The following is a 20,762-nucleotide window of genomic DNA, read 5'->3' on the forward strand; positions in this document are numbered from 1 at the left end:
GGATGGCTTGTCTGACTCCTCTTTTTAGTGGATTAAAAAAATGTAAAAAAAAATCAGCAAACTCCTTATTGTGCTGAAACTGTTGCTCATTATTAAAAACTTAAGCTTGAAATTGAAACAACCATCTTTTTGTCTCCAAAACGAGAATTAATCAAGCACGTGTTACTCGTTTTAAATAAGAATGTCTCAACTTGTACAGATCAACTCCAGCTGGCTTTAAGAGTGGATCCCAAATTTTCCAATCACTGCCATATGTTGCAATTCCACAACGGATCTTATTTTTGAATCAAACACACTGGTGTCCTTTAAAACTCTACAGCCTGGTTTGGTGTTGCTCCTTACCCCGATGTCTCTGGAGTTGTCCACATGGACAGAAACTTTGGTGGCGTTTATGCCTTTCACGCAGCTGAACGTGATGCTTTTGGTCTTGTTCTTGTCCTCGTCTCCAGACTCCCAGAAGGTCTCCGTGGAGCCGTCAGTCAAGCTGCCAATCATGGCGGGGCGGCTGGAGGTTTTAATGTCTACTACACTGGTTAGGTCCTTCAAGCAGGTTACCAGGCAGAGATCCTGTAAAAACACACATTTTCTCCTGGTTTAATGCACAGCAGATGAGCAGTAATAAGAGCCAGAACTGGTCTGCGTTCTTGCCTGGCTCATGGCTTCATAACCCGACTGGACGCTGATGTTGAAGCTCTCCTCGCTGTCCCCATCGTCTGACTTGGACAGGATGTTGTTGATGTGATGGAAAACGTTGCTCTGATGGAGGAACTGGTGGTCGGACTGCTTGAACTTGAGACTCCAGCACCTAAAGCAACGAGACACAGTCAGCGAAGCTTAACGTTTGCCTGTCTGAAATTAGAAGACAATCTGGCAAGTTATTTCCATTCTGGAAGCAGAGATTTTTACCTCAGTGCCATCTGCTGTAGTGCACTGCCACTAGGAAGTGACATCATGAGGTCAGAGATTGTCTGGAGAAGGCGGTGGAAAGTGTGGGGGAGCGGATGGGCTGCCTCCCCGGCGATCACTATGTCCGACAGAGGGTGTTCACAAACCCCGAGGTCTCTCTCCTATGTAACCGTGGAGATAATTCATGATTAGAAAAAGTTGACAAATAAAAAAATCACGTAACTGTAAGCCACTCTTGCCTGTTCTAAATTTTCCTTGTTCCCCTTATTCTCCTCGTCTTCCTCATCCTCTGGCTCACAGGGTGAGGGAGTGAGAGATGCTACAAAATGCCAGAGGATGTCGTGCAGAGAAGTCGTCTGGATCACGTTGCACAGAAGCCAGTTGAACGCCTGACGAGAACATAAAAAAAAAAAAATTGATCACAACGTCCGACATCGAAAAGTAAAATTTCGCAGCCACAACACCCGTACCTCCATCGCAAACACCCTGCAGGCAGACTTTCTCAGAGCATGCTTCATGGCCACCTCCAGGCCTTCAAGGTCATGATGTTGGATAACAAAAGCCAGAACAGGCCACTGGAAATTCCTCTCCCCTTTACTAAGTGAGCCATGAGCCGAGATGAGGCGGGACAGCTCAGGAGACGGGTGGCGCAGCAGGGAGGAGCCCACTTCTATGTGGAAAACGGAGTGGTTTATGCAGAAATAATAATATCACGACTCAAGCTAAGCGATGCAAATCACTTTCGCATTGATCTACCTGCATCGCCGCTATGAACTCTCCGTCTGGGCACGGCTTTGACTCGGGCTGGAGAGGGCGAGTGTTGTTTGTCGTACTCTGATGCCACAACGGAGTAAGACCTCTGAAAAACGGTTCGCTTTGCAGTGTCACTGTCTGTGATCGGACTGGTTTCAAGGCTAAAAGGAAATCAAGACAAAAGGAGCAAAACTCTGAGTTAGAATATCCCGAAAGACAACAATTTAAGCTTCTTCTGTTCAGGCATGTTATTGGTTGAACTGGCAGACTGTACGGACGTCAAGAGATTTTTAACCAATTTAGTGCCATGCAAAACTATTTTTGCCCACTGAACTTTTCCAATGTTACAACCACAAACTTCAGTTCATATAAGAAGCAGTTCGTCCAGTGTTTTGCAATTCTGCAATCGCAGAAATTCTCACAATATTAAAAGATTGTGAGTCCATTGCAAATTTCCTGCAAAAATTGTTAAAAACATGGAGTATTACGTAGCTGCTAACTCACCGCCTGCAGGTGGCAGTATTTCTTACTTCTATTACACTTTTACCTCAGCTTTACTTTTATAGTCTGTGATCGATATGGAGTGAATAAAAAGTCGCAAGGAGTTTGCACTTTTTTTTTTACCTGGGGGGCATTGACTTCATATTACTCTCTGGTTCCTCAAACACATTGGGACAAGCGTCCGGTGTGACAGAAATGTAGGGGGCAGGAACGGACGTCGACCGCAGATACCTCATCTCATCCTGGAAAAGGTTGTCATCTTGATAAGCTCCAAAGTTCTCAGTGTGTTGCCTGAAACAAAAGACAAACCCCCCCCCCAAAAAACCATTATTGTAACCCTCATTTTCTGTTTTCACCAGAAGAAAGTTGAAGTCGTCATATAACTACCTGGCTAGCGTTTGTAGATAGAGGCAGCCCATTTTATTGGGGAGTTCCTCTGACACGCCCTCCTTCAGGCTGGGGAGAAGCTGCGAGTGAAGGGGTCGGGGAGGATGGTGGCAGAGCATGCTGGGCTCCGCTGCACTGCTGAGGGACAGCAGGAACAACGCGTTGGCTCGGATCACCTGGTGGGCCTCCATGGTGGGTAGAGCTCTGGGAGTCTTCACCTGCAGAGGCTTCTTCCTCGACTGTTTCACCTTTAAGATTATGTTGACCGTATTAGGTTAGATAAAAAAAAAATGTAATCATGACGATTCATCGACGTCTGTTACCTTTTCCCTGGCTGCCGTCTGTTTCTCTCTCAGGTATTTCTCTCGACAGCGATCACAGACCAGGTACCAGGTGCTGCCTCCTATACCTCCATCTCCACAATTCCCAGCCCAGCCTCCACAGAAATGGCCGATACTGTTGTAGCCCTGACCCCCGGCGTAACGACCGCAACCTGGGATGGAAATGCAAACGAAGCTCGTTTGAAAACAGATCGGGACGGGTTTGCGGTTTGTAAGGAAAAGGACTTTGCTCGTCTCACCTGGATGAGCCTGTCTCATGTGGTAGGTGACAGGATAAGGGTGAGATTCCCCACACAGCTCACAGATCGTGTCTTTCTCCGGTCCTCCCATGGCGAGTTGAGCCATCTCTCCAAACAGATTCCCTCTTGGACGAACCTCCGCCTTCTCCCTCTTCTTCTTCTCCTTCTTTGCCTTTTTGCTGTCCTTTTCGTGCTCCTTCTTCTTTAAGATGGCACTGGACCCCGGGCTGGGAAAGATCATGTTCTGGGTGGCTGCTTTGATGGTGGCCATCGAAATGTCTTCCCAGAATGCAACCAAGTGCTGCAAGGTTAGCGGCAAAATCGACTTCGGCCTCAAGCAGGGGTGAGAGGTCATCTCATAAGACGAGGCCTCCCCTTTCCCATCCTCGCACTTCTCTGGCAGCGGTGGCTCCTTCAGCATGGACAAGACTTTATTTTTGTTGATGCTGCCCATTTTGGAGATGTCTGGGCCGTGGGGTGCGATATTAAACATGTTGAGCGCAGAAGAAATCTCCAAGGAGTGACGGTTTTTCAACTTGCTCTCTTTCTCCTCGGGTCCCTGTCCGCCCAGCGAGTTACGAATGGGGGCTTGCTCTTTGGTCAGGTCGGGGTTAAACTTGAGGAAGGACGAACAGGCCATGGCGTCATGGACGATCCCCTCGTGCCAGAGGAACGCAGCGAAAACCGCACGAGCGCATTCAGCCACCGAGGGAGACATGGCCTGTTTGACGGGCTCTGCGATTCTCGATGTGCTCTCAGCTTTGAACAGAGGCCCAGATTTGTCTTTCTTGGGACGAGTGTGTCGGCTGGACGTTTTGCGGCTGACTTTGGGCGACGAGCGGCTCTCCAGCTCCTCTTTGACGGGAGCTTTGCCGATGCTGAAGTGGACTTTGCACGAGCCCTCCTCCGAATTGCGGAGCTCCGCGTTCTCGTCATTGATGTCCTCGTTGGAGAGGAGAGCGCTAGAGGTGCAGACCTCCACTACCTCACTGTGGAGGTTCTCCTGGGTCACGTGTGGAGATGGAGCACGGTTTTCTGCATTGCTGATCACTTCTTTATTGGGATCTTTAGGAGACAGCTTAGATTTAGGAGACGTAGATCTTCCCCTCAGCGGCTCTGTGAGGGGAATCTTCTTCTTCCTGAGCGTGTCCGGATCAAGAGTGTACGAGTCTGACTTGGATCTCTCCCTGGGAGGATCCAGTTTTGCTTTAGAAGAAGGGCTGACTTTGGGGGGTAGGTTTTTGTCATGGTGGCTCGAAGAGGAGTGCTGGGACAAGTTGCTCGAGGGACTGGATCGTCCCGATGAGGACACGCCTTTTTGTTTGGGAGAAGAGGAGCGAGAGCCTGGATTTGGCGACTCGGCTCGACTGCCCGAGGTTCTACCGTCCGCCTTTAGCGCCTGGAGAGTGTTGTGGTTGGGCGAGTGGGAGCGGCTGTGAGAGTCACTCCTCAGCTTGGCCGTGTCCGACCGCAGAATGAGAGCTTCGCTGGCCAAGAGGCCGCCCTCGCTCGTTTTCACCCGGCCCTGTTCAGAGGAGCGGCTTCCTCGACTTTCTTGCTTGGGGGAGCGGTTTTCCTGACGCTGTTTGCTGGTTTGGGAGCGCGCGCCGGACATCAGATTTCCTCGTTCGCCTAAAAGCATTGACGATTCAAACACAAACGAATTAGAAAACATGCCATTATCGTTGAAGAGTCATAAAAAAAAAACTGCAAACACACAAAAAATTTTAATGTGTCAAAACAAACAAAGAGAACTAAAGCCTTGAAGATGAAAGATGTTAAGACTCATGATTAATAAAGGTAGTTAAAAGCAATTTTTAGAATGAAACTAGTCAGTGGACAATGAAAGCATTGATGAAAGATGGTTTCCAACCCAATTTTGGGGAAAGCTCTGTCAGAAATCAAACCAAAATGGTTTACCAGACAAGTTTGCAGACCTAATTCCTACAAAAACTAAATCTCTGTCTTTTTATGCTCCAACCTTATGAATTATTACAGCAGAAAACTAAATGCTGTCCTATTGGCAATAGAGGATTGTAGGTATTACCAGCTAAGGTATCAATAACTGTCTCTGGTGATTTTGTAAAAGATTTTTTTGAGAAAATGGGATTTTTTTCCCCACCAATGTGCTGAAATTAAAGGTAGGATTGTTTAAGTTTTTTAGTGTAAGATTATGGTTATAAAATTAAAAATACATTTATTTAACAGCTTTTTATACGTCTTTGCCAGAGGGATCTGTCCATGTTTGTCACTTTTTGCACTGAGCATAATTTAGGCAATCAATATTGTCAAACAAAGCGTTTAAATTTTTTTTATGCTCCTACTAATGCCCTGAGCCCTACCGTCTAATCACTACACCCATTTAATAATAACATAAATATAAAAAGCTCCTCAGAGGAGTTTTTTTTTCTGGTGTTCATACCCACCCTCTGTTGAGTCTGAAGGGAGCATGCAATCTGTGATTTACCCACCCTTTTGCCTTAGAGCGAGAGATGAGAGAGCACTACCATGACCGGCCACCGACACACTGCTTTTGTGCACACGCTCACGAGAAGCAAGGATGCGAGATGAACCATCTACTGCGGGAAACAGTGGAGCAGGTAAACAGGCCAGACATGAAATGCAAGATAGAAAGAAAGGAGGAAAGAAAGGGAGGGAGGAAGAACAGACGGACAGAAAGGAAGAAAGAACGAATAGGAAGCCAATGGAGTCAAATCATGAAGCCGAAACAGGAAAAACAACAACGCACAAACTAATGGGAAAATATAGATGGAACATGAGGAAACAAGACACTTAGAAAAAGTCAGTGAAGTCACAGAGGCCTGTGGGTTTTGTGAAAAGAAATGTGTTGCTTAGATGTGTGAAGTGATAAAAAGCATTAAGTGATGCAGAACACCAGAATGAACATTTGTTTTTTAAATATTAGTAGCTTTTGTTGGAAGGAATTGAACCATCTTCAATAGCCATGAGCCTGACATGCACATATATACAGAAACAAAGATGCACAAATGGTAACATGTAAATAATGGGCCTGGGGAAAAATGACCAGAAAAGTCTTAAATCTGCCATTTGGAGCTAAATTGTTTTCCAAGCAGTTTTTTTTTATTATTAAATTCTGACCTGAAGATGCTGATTTGTCTCCAAGACATTTAATTATTCTTAAAATGTGGGGAAACACATCAGAAACATTTTTAAATACACATTTAAAAATTGTATCATTTTTCTTTTGTATTCTTTCAAGCAATAGCTACATAGAATGTCCCTTTCATGCATGCATCACAGCAAAAAAAATTATGCAAGTTATTCTGTATTTAATCTGCTCATCGCAGGCAATCAAGGAAGTTGTGCTTTAAATTGCATCTATGTTTTAATGACCCTCACAGGACTCTGCAGACAGACAACACAGAACAAACAAGAAAGCAGACAGCAGCAATGCCACAAAATAAATCAACATGTGCAAAGAATATTACTTCAGCTGAAACCTCCAAGGATCATCTAAGCTGACCGTCTTTTATATCGTCACACTTTTTCATTTAAATGATCGAGCTGGCATACAAAAATCTACACAGGCCACCGCTCTTAATGCTTAGATAAAAGTCTCTGGCTGGCTGAGGTGGGAAATGAAACGAGACGCTTATGTGGCAATAAAAACCATGAACGAAACGGAGACGATAAACAACTGAGCAAGCACAGCAAACAGAAATCAAAGCAACTCAGCCTCCTATGTGAGCACATAGCAAAAATATTCATTTTACCAAGATATTAAGTCTAAGTATTTCAGCTTGAAATCTTGTTTTATGAGCGTGTTGTTTTTTTCTCCTTAATTACAAACCATTTATTTTTGACTAAAAACAAGATTTCAGCAGTAAACATTAGACACGTAAGCTTGTTAAAGATATTTCTGCGCCATAGAGCAGTAGCGTTATGTGTCACTTATCACCCCTCTTCACCACATAGAATATTTAACATGGAGGAATAAATCAGGAAAACAAAAACATTGCAAGGTTAAAAAAGTTCAACACCTGTGTGAGCAAGTGCTGTCAGAAAGCAGGACAGACTTACTCAGAAGCTGTGGTTGTGGCTGAGACACTTGGGAGGGGGACTGTCCAAACACAAATGGGCTCTGGACAAGGGAGGAGGAGGAGGAGGAGGAGGAAGAGGAGGAGGAAGAGGAGGGAGGTTGGGCGGCTTGATCAAATACGGAGGAAGAGGAGGGAGCTGCTGAGTGGAAGGGCCCAGACTGAATGGAATTCAGTATGGCACTTAACCGGTCACCTGCAAATATGAACACAGAGGAAGTGGAGAAACTGCAGCTTATACTCTGGTTKKKGRGGAAKTCAGRATTGTTTTGTTCATTTTGTGCCAAATCATTCAGTTACCGCTGACAGCACATCAGATTTACAAAATAGGAGGAGCCGAAATGGACATACAGCTTCCTGGAAGTCCTTTTGTTAGATGTGCAACCAAAGGTCCTTTTATTAAAAAGTTAAAGTATAAAATTCAAACCACATTATATTTAACTGCTCAAACTGTATCAAAAACAAATAGCTCAGGGCATGTAATTTAAAATACTAATCCTTCCCAACATCTCTTCTCACATGTTTACATTTTAGGTCAGTTAAATTTATGTTAACCACACTCATTCACAACAAAAGCCATCTACTACAACTAATCAGATTAAGCAAATAAATAAAGTCACCATTCAGTCCATCTTGTTTTAATTCAATTCAATCCCAATTAAATTTTTAGATATTACCTAAAGGTGGTAATTGATCAAATCAGACGATGGAGTTCAGTAATGGTTGACCCTATGATAGAACCTGCTTGGAAAAGGGAGGTCAGTTCTCCTTCCTGAAGCCCAGCTCCACAGAATGCTCACTAGGGGACAATTGGCTCCTGGTGTTTGGCTGAGCTTAGCCCAAAAATGCTACAAGAAGGCCCCCCTCTTACACTGCTCACACCTCACCCCGCACGTGACTTCAAGGTCAGGTCGGGCGCAGGTTGAGCAGGGGTGTCATAATGTGACTTTCAGGACTTTAAATGTTACATCGCTCGTAGGAAAAAGAGTAGAAACTGTGTGTGGCGGTGAGCACCTTCAAACACAGCCTTGACTCTGGGACCTAGCCTGCAGAAATGAGGTAGACTCTCTTCTTCTCTTGAATTTCCAAGCAAGATGGTATTCGGTGGGTGCAAGGGATGCCCACAATATTGGTGTTGACCCCTCCACAGGATGGACTCTTTGGAGGGGAAAGTCCGTCTCTTGTCAGTGCTTAGACACGGAAAGGTAGCTCAGATTACCCAGTCTGATGATGATGATGATGGTTTTACCTAAAGGGATATGATTGGCTTCCCAAATCTGAATCTGAACATTAAGTTACTGAATTTCACTATAAAAAGGATCGCTATAACAAATACCAAGTTTCAGCACAAGGTGGTCCATGTATCTCACGTATCGTCACCCAGTGGTGAGCGGGATCTGATGGATGGGGAGGCTGCTGGACAGACCTTATAAAACTAAACAATGCTGAAAAAGGACTTATAACGACTCAAAGAAAGCCTGGTTTTCTGAGATTTTCAGTCAAAGTTTCTTTCATGTTTAATCAAGGGATGAGGCTGATTGTCACTGAAGTTCAGCTGTCCATTTCACATGGTTTTCTGGGTGTGGCTCACACAGTCATCATCATTTAGTTGGGAGTCCAGCAAGGGTATGCAATGCCAGTGACGCTTGCAAGGGTCATTCAGTCCTTGTATATCCAAAGTAAGAGTCGTGATCACATTCTTAGCACAAAGTCAGTCTCGTTTCCAGTGCAGGTTGGACTCTACCCGAGTTGTCCATACTCAGCGACACCGTTTATGGCGTTTAAAGACACATTCTCAAGACGTAGCCATGGGAATGAAGGCGCCTACCTCAGAAACCCTCAAGGTCTTAACTTTGCTCTTTACAGATTATGTAGTTGAGTTGATATCTGCAAGTCAAGAACTTCAGCATTTACTGGGGTGGTTCACAGCAGTGTCGCATGGCTTGAATGAAAGTCGGCTCCTCCAAGTCTGAGGTATTCTCAACCTCTCTCCAAGTTGGCGTAGAGTCTGCTTCAAGCAGGAGAATTCAGATACCGTCTCATCTGAAGTAATGTGGGCAGTTTGATGTGCTGAAGAAAAACCAATGAATCGAAAGCAAAGTCCTCAAATTACTGGTACAACTACATTCTGATTTTCATGTGTGGTCAAAAAGGGATGGATGAACAAAGGACTGAAAAAGAGGTGCCTCTCGCTTTAAAAGGGCATTGGCCATTGGGATAGACCCAGATCTAAATGGTAGAACTATAAATCCCTTTTGGCCTGGGAACACAGTGGGATTCCACTGCTGGAAAGAGGGATTACTGGGTTTCCCTGCTACTCGTTACCCCATCTTGGATAAGTGAAAGACAATGGATGTAAGGATGGAAAGATTGTTGAACGTTCTTTTGTCGAGAAGCCCAATGGATTGCTCTGTATATTTATTTCATTCTCTAAAGAAGAAGTTGCACCTATGAATTGCAACATTTGGCAGTCAAACATTGTGTTGTCACTGTACTTGATTACACATACATAGTTTTGTGGATGACCTTAGATCTGATTCTAAACTACTAAACAGTTGAAGCTTAATACTGGTTTTTAAAACCATAATTCTCCACAGAGCAGACTCTCAAGAGGAAAACCTCTTTAGCCAAGTAGGGCAGAGAAAATCACTGTATGAAAACTGGCACGACAAAGGCACAATATTTAAGAAAAAAAAAAGGGGACAAATACACTTTTTACTGAGCCTGCAGCTGCATTGTCCCTGAGGTGATGCTCGCTGTACTTCACAATGAGTTGAAGATTACTGAATAAATAAAGGGCCACATACTGTAAAAGAGACTTAACTAAAACAACAAAGAGAAAGGGGTGAGAGGGGTGGTCAGAGCCGGCTTCTGCATCCAACTACAAAGCCCACAAAAAGTTCAAATGACATTGACTGGCCCATGCATGCAGACATATGCCCAACACTGCAGAGATGTGAGGCATGACACAGCAGCATTAGACAAATTAAAAAGCATGCAGAAACATAAAAAAAGAAAACAGAAAAAAAAAAAACATTGACACCTTGGGATTCAAAGAGAGCCACATTTGTAGAGGAGATCTCAGTATAGTTTGTAAAAAAAAAATAATAATAACTTTTCAATATTTTTAATCAAATACAGCAGTGATATTTTGAGATATACAACAGCTTTTCCTGATAAATATGGCCCGGAAAAGCTACAAACCGAGAACAAGATCATAAATGATTTAAACATCTCACAAGGGACAGAGTTAAAGAATCGGCAAACTGCAAATCCATTGGTGATGCTTTCAAGCATTTTCAAAAGGAAGAGAGAAGCATGACAATGAGCTATGATCAATGCATAAAGATGTATATTTATATTAAGGAACATTCCGTTCAGATAATGTCAGCTCATCAACTGTTTTTGTTAACAAAAGCCATCTTTAGTAAACTCACCTTTGTTGTTGGAGATGCCATAATCAAAGCCCTGTGCTCCATTTGAAGTAGTTGCTCTGTTGAAAGCTTGCACAGAGAAGGGACTGGGAGGCGGGGTTTGATTCCCATGCTCGATCAAAGCTTGTTCTGAAAAATCCAAGTTAAATCGCCTAGTCTTAACATTCATTCTTGACATATTTAATCAGAGAATCCTCCACAGTAATCAGATTACTCTGGTAAGATTGCATAAAAACACGTTGAGATAAATTTACCTCTAGAGCTGTTAAATTCTGTCACATGTTGTTGGCACACAATCTCAAAGAATAAAATCAAATAAAATTTGTAATAATAAACATTCAACACTGGCTCTCAAAGACATTTTAAATGTCCAAAAACGACAAATTAAATGGATACCGAGGGTCCTGTAAATGTTTCAAATCGCCACCAAACGCTATAAGGTCAAGCGAAACTCACCATCGTCATGACGGAGGTACTGGTTGCCACCGCGGTCTCTGGCCAGCGACCACGCCTCGCCTTCATCGCTCTCACAGAACTCCACTACACTGTTCTTATCCAGCTGCACCCAAGTTCCCTCTGAGTTCACAACCTGGCGTACAAACAACACGTTTTATTCGTACTCTCACATGCCCTTCCAAGCCAGTCTGATCCATTTCACTGTTCACCCACTCAACATCCAGTTTGTTACGGCACACGCAGAAACCAAGAGCAAATCTCTGCCACAGAAGGATCAACAACATGCAAGCATTTGGGTCATCTTAGAGACACAGTGTTCATAAGCAGAAGATTACATGAAGCTGATTTCATCAGAAGATACTGCTGGACAAAACTGTGGTTAAATTAATCAAAAATAACTTACTCTAAGATAGAGGTGTTTTATTGAAAGGTAAATGCATGAAGTTGTGTTTTCTCAACGCGCTGGAATATCATTGTTGTAGAAAAACATACACAGATGGAAGTATTAGTAAATGCAGGCAGCATCTCCCACATCCATACCGGCCATTCAAGAGCAGTCTCAGAAATCTACTGAACAGCATGACACGCCACAACAGCCAAGGACAAAAAGGAAGAGAGGAGGCTCCGTATGGACAAGATCAAGGGAAACCGAGGTGTTTAAATCAAACTTACAGAGCAGTTAAAAGAACAAGAAAAGTGAAGTCAAGGTACAGAAAGGCTCCAGGATTTGGCAATCAGGTTTTTTTGTTTTTTTTTTACCAAGGCAGCTGAACTTGACACCCTAAGATCATCATAAAATTACACATATGTTGGAATTAGTCAGGTGTTAAGTACTGCAGCCACAAAAGTTGATTGCATAGACCTCAGAAAGTGCAAAGGCAGAAAACAAACCCAATGCCCGGAAGCTACAGAGAACAGCTTTGAAAGTAAAAGTAATAATGTAAGGAGATCTACACAGACTAAATTATTGAGCTGCAGCCACAAAAACACATTGTATTATTTTTAGGGTGAGTGCGTACCTCGCCTATGGCCTTGACTTTGTTGCCAAGTACTAACATTCCAATAGGGATACCCCTAAGGTTTGGACAGCTTCTGATGTTGTGACCAGAGGGGCCGGTCTTCACTACCTTATAAAGCCCCGGGCCGCCGCCCTGCCCTGCCCTGTTCTGCACCCGAACGGGAGCCTCGTGGGAAGGGCAGCTGCTCACCTCCTTTACGTTCTCCTCCGACTGGCCCCTGACCTCCTGCAAGAGGTAAAAGCATAAATTAAAATACGACAACAAAAAAGGTCTAAAAAGCTTTAAAAAAAAAAAAAAAAGAGGCTGGAAACAATGCTGGAATATTAAGTATTCACACTTTTCCCTCCCGTTGCGTGTTAATGTTACAACCACAAACTTCAATCTAGTTGGTTGGAATTCTATGCTTAAAGACCCTCACAAAGTAGATTACCATAATGAAATGGAATGGATATGAGCTATATGAGCTATGCGTACACAAGCATGATTGACAACCAATCATGCTGAGACCGTCCTCCACTCTCTGATAGGTTGTTCCTAACTGAGAGCGATGCATTTCTGCAGATGGCAGTAGGGCCACAATGAGAAGGTGGGGCCACAGATTATCCGTCACATATTATGCTGTCGGGACATAGTGACACTTTCAATATGTGAAAAAAAAAAAAAAAAAATTTAATAAAAGTTGCATACTCTAGGTTAGAACCTCAGCATTTCCATTTGCTGCAATGGTCCAGTGAATATCCAGGACTAAATCAGCTTTAAAAAAAAATCTTCAGAGAAACCTGCTTTCTATTCAGTCAGAGTTTCACTTGTTTTGCAAATGAAGAATGAGCAGAAATCTCAGTCTCTGTACGTAAAAAGCAGCAAGAGACTGCCCAAAAGACTTGGGCCCGTGTATAACTTTTCACTCCCCCTAACAATTACACACTACTTAGTATTGGTCTAGAATATTAAAGAATGCATGAAATTTAATGGTTGTAACGGATCAAAAGGCGAGTAAATTTCAATACCTTTGTAGCACAAACACACAATCCATTAGCCAAGCTCGACTTAAAACCTTTAAAACAAATACGGCAAGTCATCAAAAACAAGTTAAAAATAGATGTTTTCGTTTCAGCTAATTCTAAAAGAGCATACGCCTCATTCTTTGTCTTCGGGATCGCAGTGTTCTCAGCACACACACACACAAGAAATCAAGAATCTATTCAACATTGAAATAATTCTGACAAACAAACAGCGGGCCTACTAAAAAGCAAAAGGCATTTTTTTTATACAGCTCGAAGGGAGTCATGCTCGAACATGGGCATTGTGTTTTCATATCACAAAATCTCATGCAACAGACTGGACATCAACACCTGAGACCCATGCAACTACCAACCCTTTAAAGCAATTACGCAAAACTTCCAAACACCAACAATGGAGTCGGATTCAGGGGAAGTATGAGGTTGAAATGTCATTAACCTCGGCGTTCTGACAACCATGCAAGTATACTTCTGACGTCTGACTCACAAGGGTTTCAAGGCGACACGTGGAACAACACACAGACCGTCAAGCTATTTATCCCCGATTCAAACAACTCACCTGCGGTGGGAATATAGATAAGGGGGTCCATGACAAAAAGGCGATTTCCCTGAATCCTTGGCTTGCATTAAAAACATTCTGAGCAAATCGTGAGAGAGTCAAAAAAACAGTAGACGACTCAGGAGGAAGAAAAAGCAGAAACAGGGCGGGGGGAAGGTGCATGTATTTTTTTGGAAGAAAAAAAAAAAGTTCAGCCCTGGGCATTCTGGCTTTACTGCTTTAAGAGGTTTATTTGAAGAAAAGAAGAATATCGGTTAGATTTGGGCGGATGTCAAATAGGTGGGATTATTGGTGTGCATCACCAATAAAAGGGCCCAAAATGTTTACATATTTAAAGCAATAACAGAAGCTCCCTGCAAACACTTTGGGGAGATTTCTGTCCCCCCCAAAATACAATAAAATATAGATAAATAGGAGACTTCCAAAAAAATCCCCCACTTGGATGATGTGGCGTGCCATGCTGTTCAGACAGAGACCTTTCACTGAAGCTTCCTAGCAACTAAAACATCCCAATGCAGAGGAGGAGTTGCAATGCAGTAAAGTAAAAATGCTACACATATTCTTTTTATGGACCACTGATTAATTTTATAGCAAAAAAGAAGAACCGTTGTAATATTGACCTTGTTGTTAAAGAAGAAAATGCCATCTACGTAATAAGCAAATTCCCAAAAATAAATAAATAAAAAAATAAAAAGTGCATACCCTTAAGAAAGACAGTTTGCAAGTCAGATACACCAACTAAAACACCCTTCATTACAGAATAAACCTGCACCACATTTAATTGTTTCTCTTTCTCCTTGTGAATCAATCGCTGCATTGGGATTCTCACTAATGCACAAAACAAAGTGGACACTACAAATCAGGTGTTCCTTTAAGGTGTTCAGCTAAACGCAGGATGAGACACGAGTAAACACATGCACACTGATTAGCAGCTTGTCCTTTGCAGTGTTAGTGAAAGTGAAAGTTTCATAGTCCGGTCTTTCTCAGTTATGCGGTTCCCCGAGCAAGTATTCATTCCTCTTGAATTCTTTTTCGGATTTTGTCACATTGCAGCCACAGAAGTCAATGTATTTTATTGGGATTTTACGTGAGGGAGCAACACAGAGTAGCAAGTAACTGGGAAGTGATTGTAACGTGCTGTTCAAACTTGTTTTGCTGATGAAAATGTAAAACGATGTTCATTGCTTTTAGGATTTACCAAAATGCATGTGGCATGGATTTGTATTCAGCTCACTTTACTCAATCGCAACAAACTGTCTTCATAAATCCAGCTGCATTGTGAAGCCTTTTTTTTATTTTTACAATATTAAAAATTTATAATTTAATTCATTTCTTATACAAGAAAATAAATATTTTATTGCCTAAAATGCAACAATATAGCATTCCACTTGAAGCAAAGGATGCAGCTGCAGCTAGAAAATGCTTCTAACATCAACATGTAAAAAGCTCAGCCTTTTCTGCTAGACTTTGCATCAGTGGATCGTCGCTTCGAACTTGATTATTTTTTTGGATTTGCCGATTAATAATTTGATACCAAAAGATGCTAAATAGGATAATTACTTCTTTTACTTAATATGAAGCTAAAGCTATGCCACTTGAGTTCAGGGTAGAGCATATTTACCAACAGAGGAGAATTTTTTTTTATCTTCATTGTGAAATGTACATATGTTTTTGTACAGTCTTGTTTTAATTATTGCTCAAAATATGTTGTTCTTTTAGCTACTGACTTTTTTTTCTGAGTCTGTATACTCCACTTAAGTAATCAAACCCTAAACCCTATCAAACCCTAAATTTGTTGATTTCAAAAATTAATTCATCATGATTAATCAGATGAATTGTTTCAGCCGTCGTCAAAATCTCCAAATTAAAGTGCAAACACAACTGAGAACCTGAGACAAGTGGGGAAAACTGATGTTCCCAGATATTCTCCATCCAATCAGAGTCTGAGGAAAGGAGAACGGGCAAAGATTTAAATCTGGAAAGCTGGAAGAGACATGACAGATTCTACCCCAAAAGGTTGGCAACTGTAGCTGAAGTGAAATCTATTTCTACACAATATTGACTGGTGGAGGCTGAGTGCAAAAAAAACCAACACATTTTCCTGACTTTCATTTGTATAAAGTGGTGAAAACCAAGTATAATTTTTATTCAACTGAACTTTTATCTGTCTATCACTTAAAATCCCATGAGATACATGGAAGTTTGTGGTTGTAACGTGACAGCGTTCAAGAGGTATGAATAATGTTACGGGACACTGCATCATGCACAAAAACACCCAGAGAGCTGCCCTTTTTAACTGACCGCTTACCATGCTACCACCAGGACATGTAAGCGAAACCATTGCTACACAACATAGACAAGCTCCTTCCCAAACCAACAGTGCATGAGCCCGTCATCGTCAGGCCGGGTGAAAGCTACTCAAAGCAGGCCGCCTTCTACTTACGTCAGCTGGGACCAGTAGGTTCCTGCCCAGGTGCTGATTAAAAGAGAGGCACCAGGCTTCTGTGTAACCATTCATGTTGGGAACATACTTCTTTACTGTTTCATCATTGAGCCTGAGCCATATTCCATCATCATTGTGGATCTAAGGGGGAAAACAAGCAACAGAGCAGAGCACAGCCATGCCGGCTTGTTACTAAAGGAGACAGAAGGGGAAATCACCCAGATCACAAACATCTGACATCTCTGAGGCTGCAGGAAAGGATTTTTTTTTTTTTTTTTTGCCGTTACGGTGAGAAGCAAATCAGCAGAAATCAACTCTAGAATGTATAAAGAGCTAGAAAATGTACTTAAATTATTAGAAAAAGCACCAGAATCTTTCTTGTGGCCTCAGAGTGTCTTGCAAGATGAAATGAAGCAACTTAAAAGAAGAACATCAAAGTTATAAAAAGCAATAATTATTACAGAGAAATGATTCTGTTAAATATACCAAAATTACAAAGTCTTTAAACTTTACATTATTTGTCCCATTTTCTAGTCTGAATTTCTTGATTTAAAGAAGAAAAGCTTGGATCAGAGTAGTCCAGCTTCTACCTCTATGATCTTTTTTTTTTTTTTTTTTTTTACATTGAGTTACCTCGTCAATAAAAGTGATGGTGCCATTGACGTGCACTATGCCTATCTGTTCACTCTGCAAGGAGGGGTGACTACGGACACGCAGGCCCGCGCTGTCCTTGGACACAAATTTGCGGACCTGATAGAGTCAGAAGGGAGATGGAGATCGAGATCAGCGGAAGCAAAGAATAGGAAGAAATTATCAACAAGAGGTGCATCAGAAGGAAAGAAATGTCAAGGGAGGCACTGATGGTGGGAGTTCACATGCGATTTGTCCCCATACAGAGCCTGCTTTGCATCATACGCATCATCATAGCAGAAGAGCACAGAACATTAGGAGGTGGGTTTTCAGTAGGAACGAGTCGGTGCTTCTTTAAACTCGCTTTTATGGAAAAACAAGTTCCAAAGCTTGTTTATTTTTTTATTTATTTTTTGACAAAACCGAACAACACACATTGTTGCTTGTTTCCCCATTATGACTTTCAGAAAAAGTAAAATCCTTTTCACAAAATGATGATGAAATCAAATTGGATCTTATTAGTTGACGGGATATTCGTTAAGATCTTTACAGTCTGTAAGCTTAAATGGCTACTTATCCCCCAGTATCAACAACAAACAAACTCACTTTCAGGCCTTAATTTTCTCTGGACAACATGCTACAAATCATTTGGGGTTTCTTTTTCAAGATTCAAATCAAACCTGTCTCTTCTTTTTCCTCATCTACTGGATATGAATGGGAATTTTTGTTCACTCTGGAATTCAAAATGGGCTAGACAAGAGTCGCACATACATTAAAATGCACTTTTTGAGTACTTAAAACAGAAAATATAAATTATAACATAAATCCTGAATATGTCAATACATTTATTAAAACACTGTTGGGCTCAAAACAGAGTAATCCAATATAAATATAAACTTTTCAGACATGTTTTTGCATGTTCTCCCTGTGCATCACAGGCACACCAGCTTCCTCCAAAAACAAAACTGTAACTTAATTGGTAACACTAAATTGCTCTTAGGTAATTGTGTTCATGGTCATCGTCGGCAATCTTTGTGTTGCCCAGTAACGGACAAGCAATCAGTCCAGAGTGCACCCCGCCTATCGTCCAGTGAAACGCTGGGATAAGCAGGTGCAAGACAATGGGTTGAAAAACAAATAATCCTTGTTTTAGATGCTCTAAAACATTTGTGTGTGTGTGTATGTGTGTGTGTTCAACAGAAAGAAAACTAAAACTCACCTTGCTTGGCTGAGGTTCAGCCTTCTGCTTCACCATCTGAGTCCCAGGTGGTATCATCCCTTTTGGAGGATCTTTGACTTCCACCTCCAATCCAGCATCTTAAATTAAAAAAAAGATTCAGAACTCAGGCGTACACTCACTGCACAGATGTTAATCAGAGCGTTCACAGAATATGCTCATATTTACACCAACTACTGGCAGTGACAGGGGGAGAGGTGGGGAAATACCTATTTCAATGCCGTCGATGGTGACATGGATTGTATAAAGGCCGACGGCTCCTGGAGTCCAGTTAGCGCTGTAGGTCCCGTCGGTGTTGGCACGGATGAGCATGTTCTCACTGGGTCTGTTGAGGGAGGAATCGGTGAGAGCGCTGCGTCTGAGTGGAAAGTGTGGTCTGCATGCCGCTGCTTACCTCTTTGGGGTGGGAGAAGCAAAACGCAGCTCTTCAAAAGAGTAGTTTTCATACACCTAAAAGAAATGTAGAAAAGGAGTTTGAAGGTAACAACCAAACTTTTTTTGTGTAATCTTTGTATTACATGTCATTTCCTCAAGTAAAATTATGATGATAATTTTACTTTATCATGCGCCCAATTACTATTCAGTAATTTGCCCAGTTGAAAACTAAACTATTGCCCTTCTTTTTTTTAGATCCCTGAACACATCACCCAGAAAACAACAGGATCAGATATCACTTTTCTGTGATATGAAAGTCTTTAATTCAGATAGGATGAGCAGAAGTTTTGAGAAGATTCTAGAAAGGACATTTTTAATAGAGATTGCACAATGAACAGTAAGTCATGGAACCAACTGTATTTAGAAATGTTGGCAGTTTTTGAAACCAAGAATTTGTCGTAATTACACCAGTTTTTCCTTTAAAAGTGTTCCCTATCTTGAATAAATTTTGTAAAAAAAAAAATAAAAAAAAAAAGTGGGATTGGCACTTCTTTATTTTGAGGTGTGTAGATAGAAAGAAAGTGGTCAACTAAGTGAACGAGGGGTGAACTGATTGCAGTTTTCTGACTAATCACTGATCTTTAGAAAGCCTGACCTGCTGATTAAAAAAAAGCAGGAGACACTAAATCAATTCAGGAAAAAAAAAAACATACATATGGAACCTCACCTAACTGATGAGCAAATGAAAATATAAACGGAGAGCGAGTGAGTCATGCTGACCTTCATCATAGTAATGGCAATGTATCGAGCTTCTTTCACTATGACCGGCTCATAGGTGGCTTCCAACTTAGGCGTCGGCAGACCTCCAAAGGTGAGGTCAGGGCCGGAGGACGAAGGAGAGGAGCTTCCAGGAAGCCTCTGCAGCTTCTTCATGTTGTCCGTTTGAATCGACTTCTTCTGGGAAACTGGAACAGCCTTTACCTCCACCTACAGATGAAGAAGATAAAAGCGGAGTCTAATTGGGCAAAATAACACAATTACAACATTTACAAGCCATTAAAATCTAAATGTTCCCAAAAGAAGGAAATAAAATAATAAAATAAAAAAGCATATCCTTACCTTCATGTTGGGAACATGAACCACATCCCCATACTGATCCTTAGTCTGTACGACCACAGTGGCCGGCCATCCACAGCGGATGTCATCTTTGTTCAGGATCAGAGAGGTCTTTTGAGGATCTGCGTAAGAGTCGGGCTGCAGCCATCTGGACAGAGCAAAAAGGTGAAAGAATTAAAGTCAAGTTTATCTGTTCAGTAATCAAAACACATCAACTATGTTGATCGACGTTCCGGTTAGTACTAATCAAAGACGATTCTGAGCAGGTGTGGATTTTTAGCCTCGATTTAAAAGAAACTCAACTATTTCTGCTGTTTTCTAGTTTTCTAGAAGTTTGTTTCAGATTTGAGGGGCAATATAAGCTTTGTTTTGCTCTCAGGAGGTGCTTTGGGCCCTGCAGCATAGTGAGGAGAGCTAAAAATGGCATTAGAGGGCTCTTGTTTCATATATTTGATCTGTTTGCCGTTCTCCTATGATCTATTTATTCTCACTCTGGTGTGTTTTTGATTTCAGCGAAACGGTGCAATGGCAATAAAATGACTTGACTTGATTTGTCAGCATCAAAGAGCAGCTGCACACCTGGCTAGTCGCCCTCCGCTTGAGTTTGATACGCAGGTGATAAAGTCCTCCAGAAAAGAGTGTTCGTTTGTTTGGATGTGGAGGGGCAGATTGCCCTCCAGGGCCTCCAGTATGGTAGGAGAATGAGAGAGGGCCAGACCTTTCCCCAGGATCCCAGAGTGGGCCTTACACACCTAGGAATGTGAGGTAAAAAAAAATATATGCAAGTGCTTAAGAAATGTACACTTTTACATTCAACACACCTTAGGATTCATTTTACAGCTAACGTACCTGAAGGGAGGCTTCCTCGAGAATCTCAAGATCTTCCTCCAACTCGTTTCCTAAATTAGAAACAGGACCAAACAGATTGATACTTAAAAATAGAAAAACAGATTTATTAAAAAAATAGTCATAAGGGACAAGAAAAATCCATTATGCTGCGTTTTTCATACCAATAGGGAGGGCTAAATCTTTCTTCATTAAAGCTGCAGCACACACGCTGCCCAGGAACGCCAGCTCTTTCTCTAACTGGATTATACCCTGAAAGCCCAAAAACAAATTGGATGAGAGTTCACATTCACCTTTAACAGAACGTTGTCAACAAGCCACAACATCCAACCAGTGTTCAGACTTGCAGTGGACCAGATTGGAGAACATTTTAAGCACAGGGTGTAGAGGGGAAAAAAACAACAGAATTTTCTATAAAACTG

The 20,762-nt window shown here is 41.9% G+C and overlaps 1 protein-coding gene across 1 annotated transcript in view; it reads right to left on the reverse strand.

Annotated features, from left to right (window-relative positions):
• The window catches only part of mycbp2 (MYC binding protein 2), a 67,045-nt gene that overhangs the window by 8,816 nt on the left and 37,467 nt on the right, over positions 1–20,762 (reverse strand). Inside the window, exons 41-63 of the mRNA XM_017309059.1 lie at positions 20,505–20,592; positions 20,344–20,393; positions 20,074–20,246; positions 19,498–19,642; positions 19,159–19,365; positions 18,398–18,453; positions 18,213–18,328; positions 17,986–18,083; positions 16,770–16,886; positions 16,137–16,277; positions 12,116–12,340; positions 11,097–11,229; positions 10,644–10,769; positions 3,128–4,759; positions 2,871–3,040; positions 2,548–2,795; positions 2,284–2,451; positions 1,663–1,820; positions 1,377–1,576; positions 1,146–1,295; positions 907–1,067; positions 649–805; positions 343–567 (exon numbers count right to left, since the gene is read on the reverse strand). Coding sequence (XP_017164548.1) covers positions 343–567; positions 649–805; positions 907–1,067; positions 1,146–1,295; positions 1,377–1,576; positions 1,663–1,820; positions 2,284–2,451; positions 2,548–2,795; positions 2,871–3,040; positions 3,128–4,759; positions 10,644–10,769; positions 11,097–11,229; positions 12,116–12,340; positions 16,137–16,277; positions 16,770–16,886; positions 17,986–18,083; positions 18,213–18,328; positions 18,398–18,453; positions 19,159–19,365; positions 19,498–19,642; positions 20,074–20,246; positions 20,344–20,393; positions 20,505–20,592 — 4,944 coding nt within the window. The remainder of the gene's footprint in view (positions 1–342; positions 568–648; positions 806–906; positions 1,068–1,145; positions 1,296–1,376; positions 1,577–1,662; positions 1,821–2,283; positions 2,452–2,547; positions 2,796–2,870; positions 3,041–3,127; positions 4,760–10,643; positions 10,770–11,096; positions 11,230–12,115; positions 12,341–16,136; positions 16,278–16,769; positions 16,887–17,985; positions 18,084–18,212; positions 18,329–18,397; positions 18,454–19,158; positions 19,366–19,497; positions 19,643–20,073; positions 20,247–20,343; positions 20,394–20,504; positions 20,593–20,762) is intronic.

Source organism: Poecilia reticulata, linkage group LG2 (assembly GCF_000633615.1).
Source record: "Poecilia reticulata strain Guanapo linkage group LG2, Guppy_female_1.0+MT, whole genome shotgun sequence".
Classification (NCBI taxonomy): Eukaryota; Metazoa; Chordata; class Actinopteri; order Cyprinodontiformes; family Poeciliidae; genus Poecilia; species Poecilia reticulata.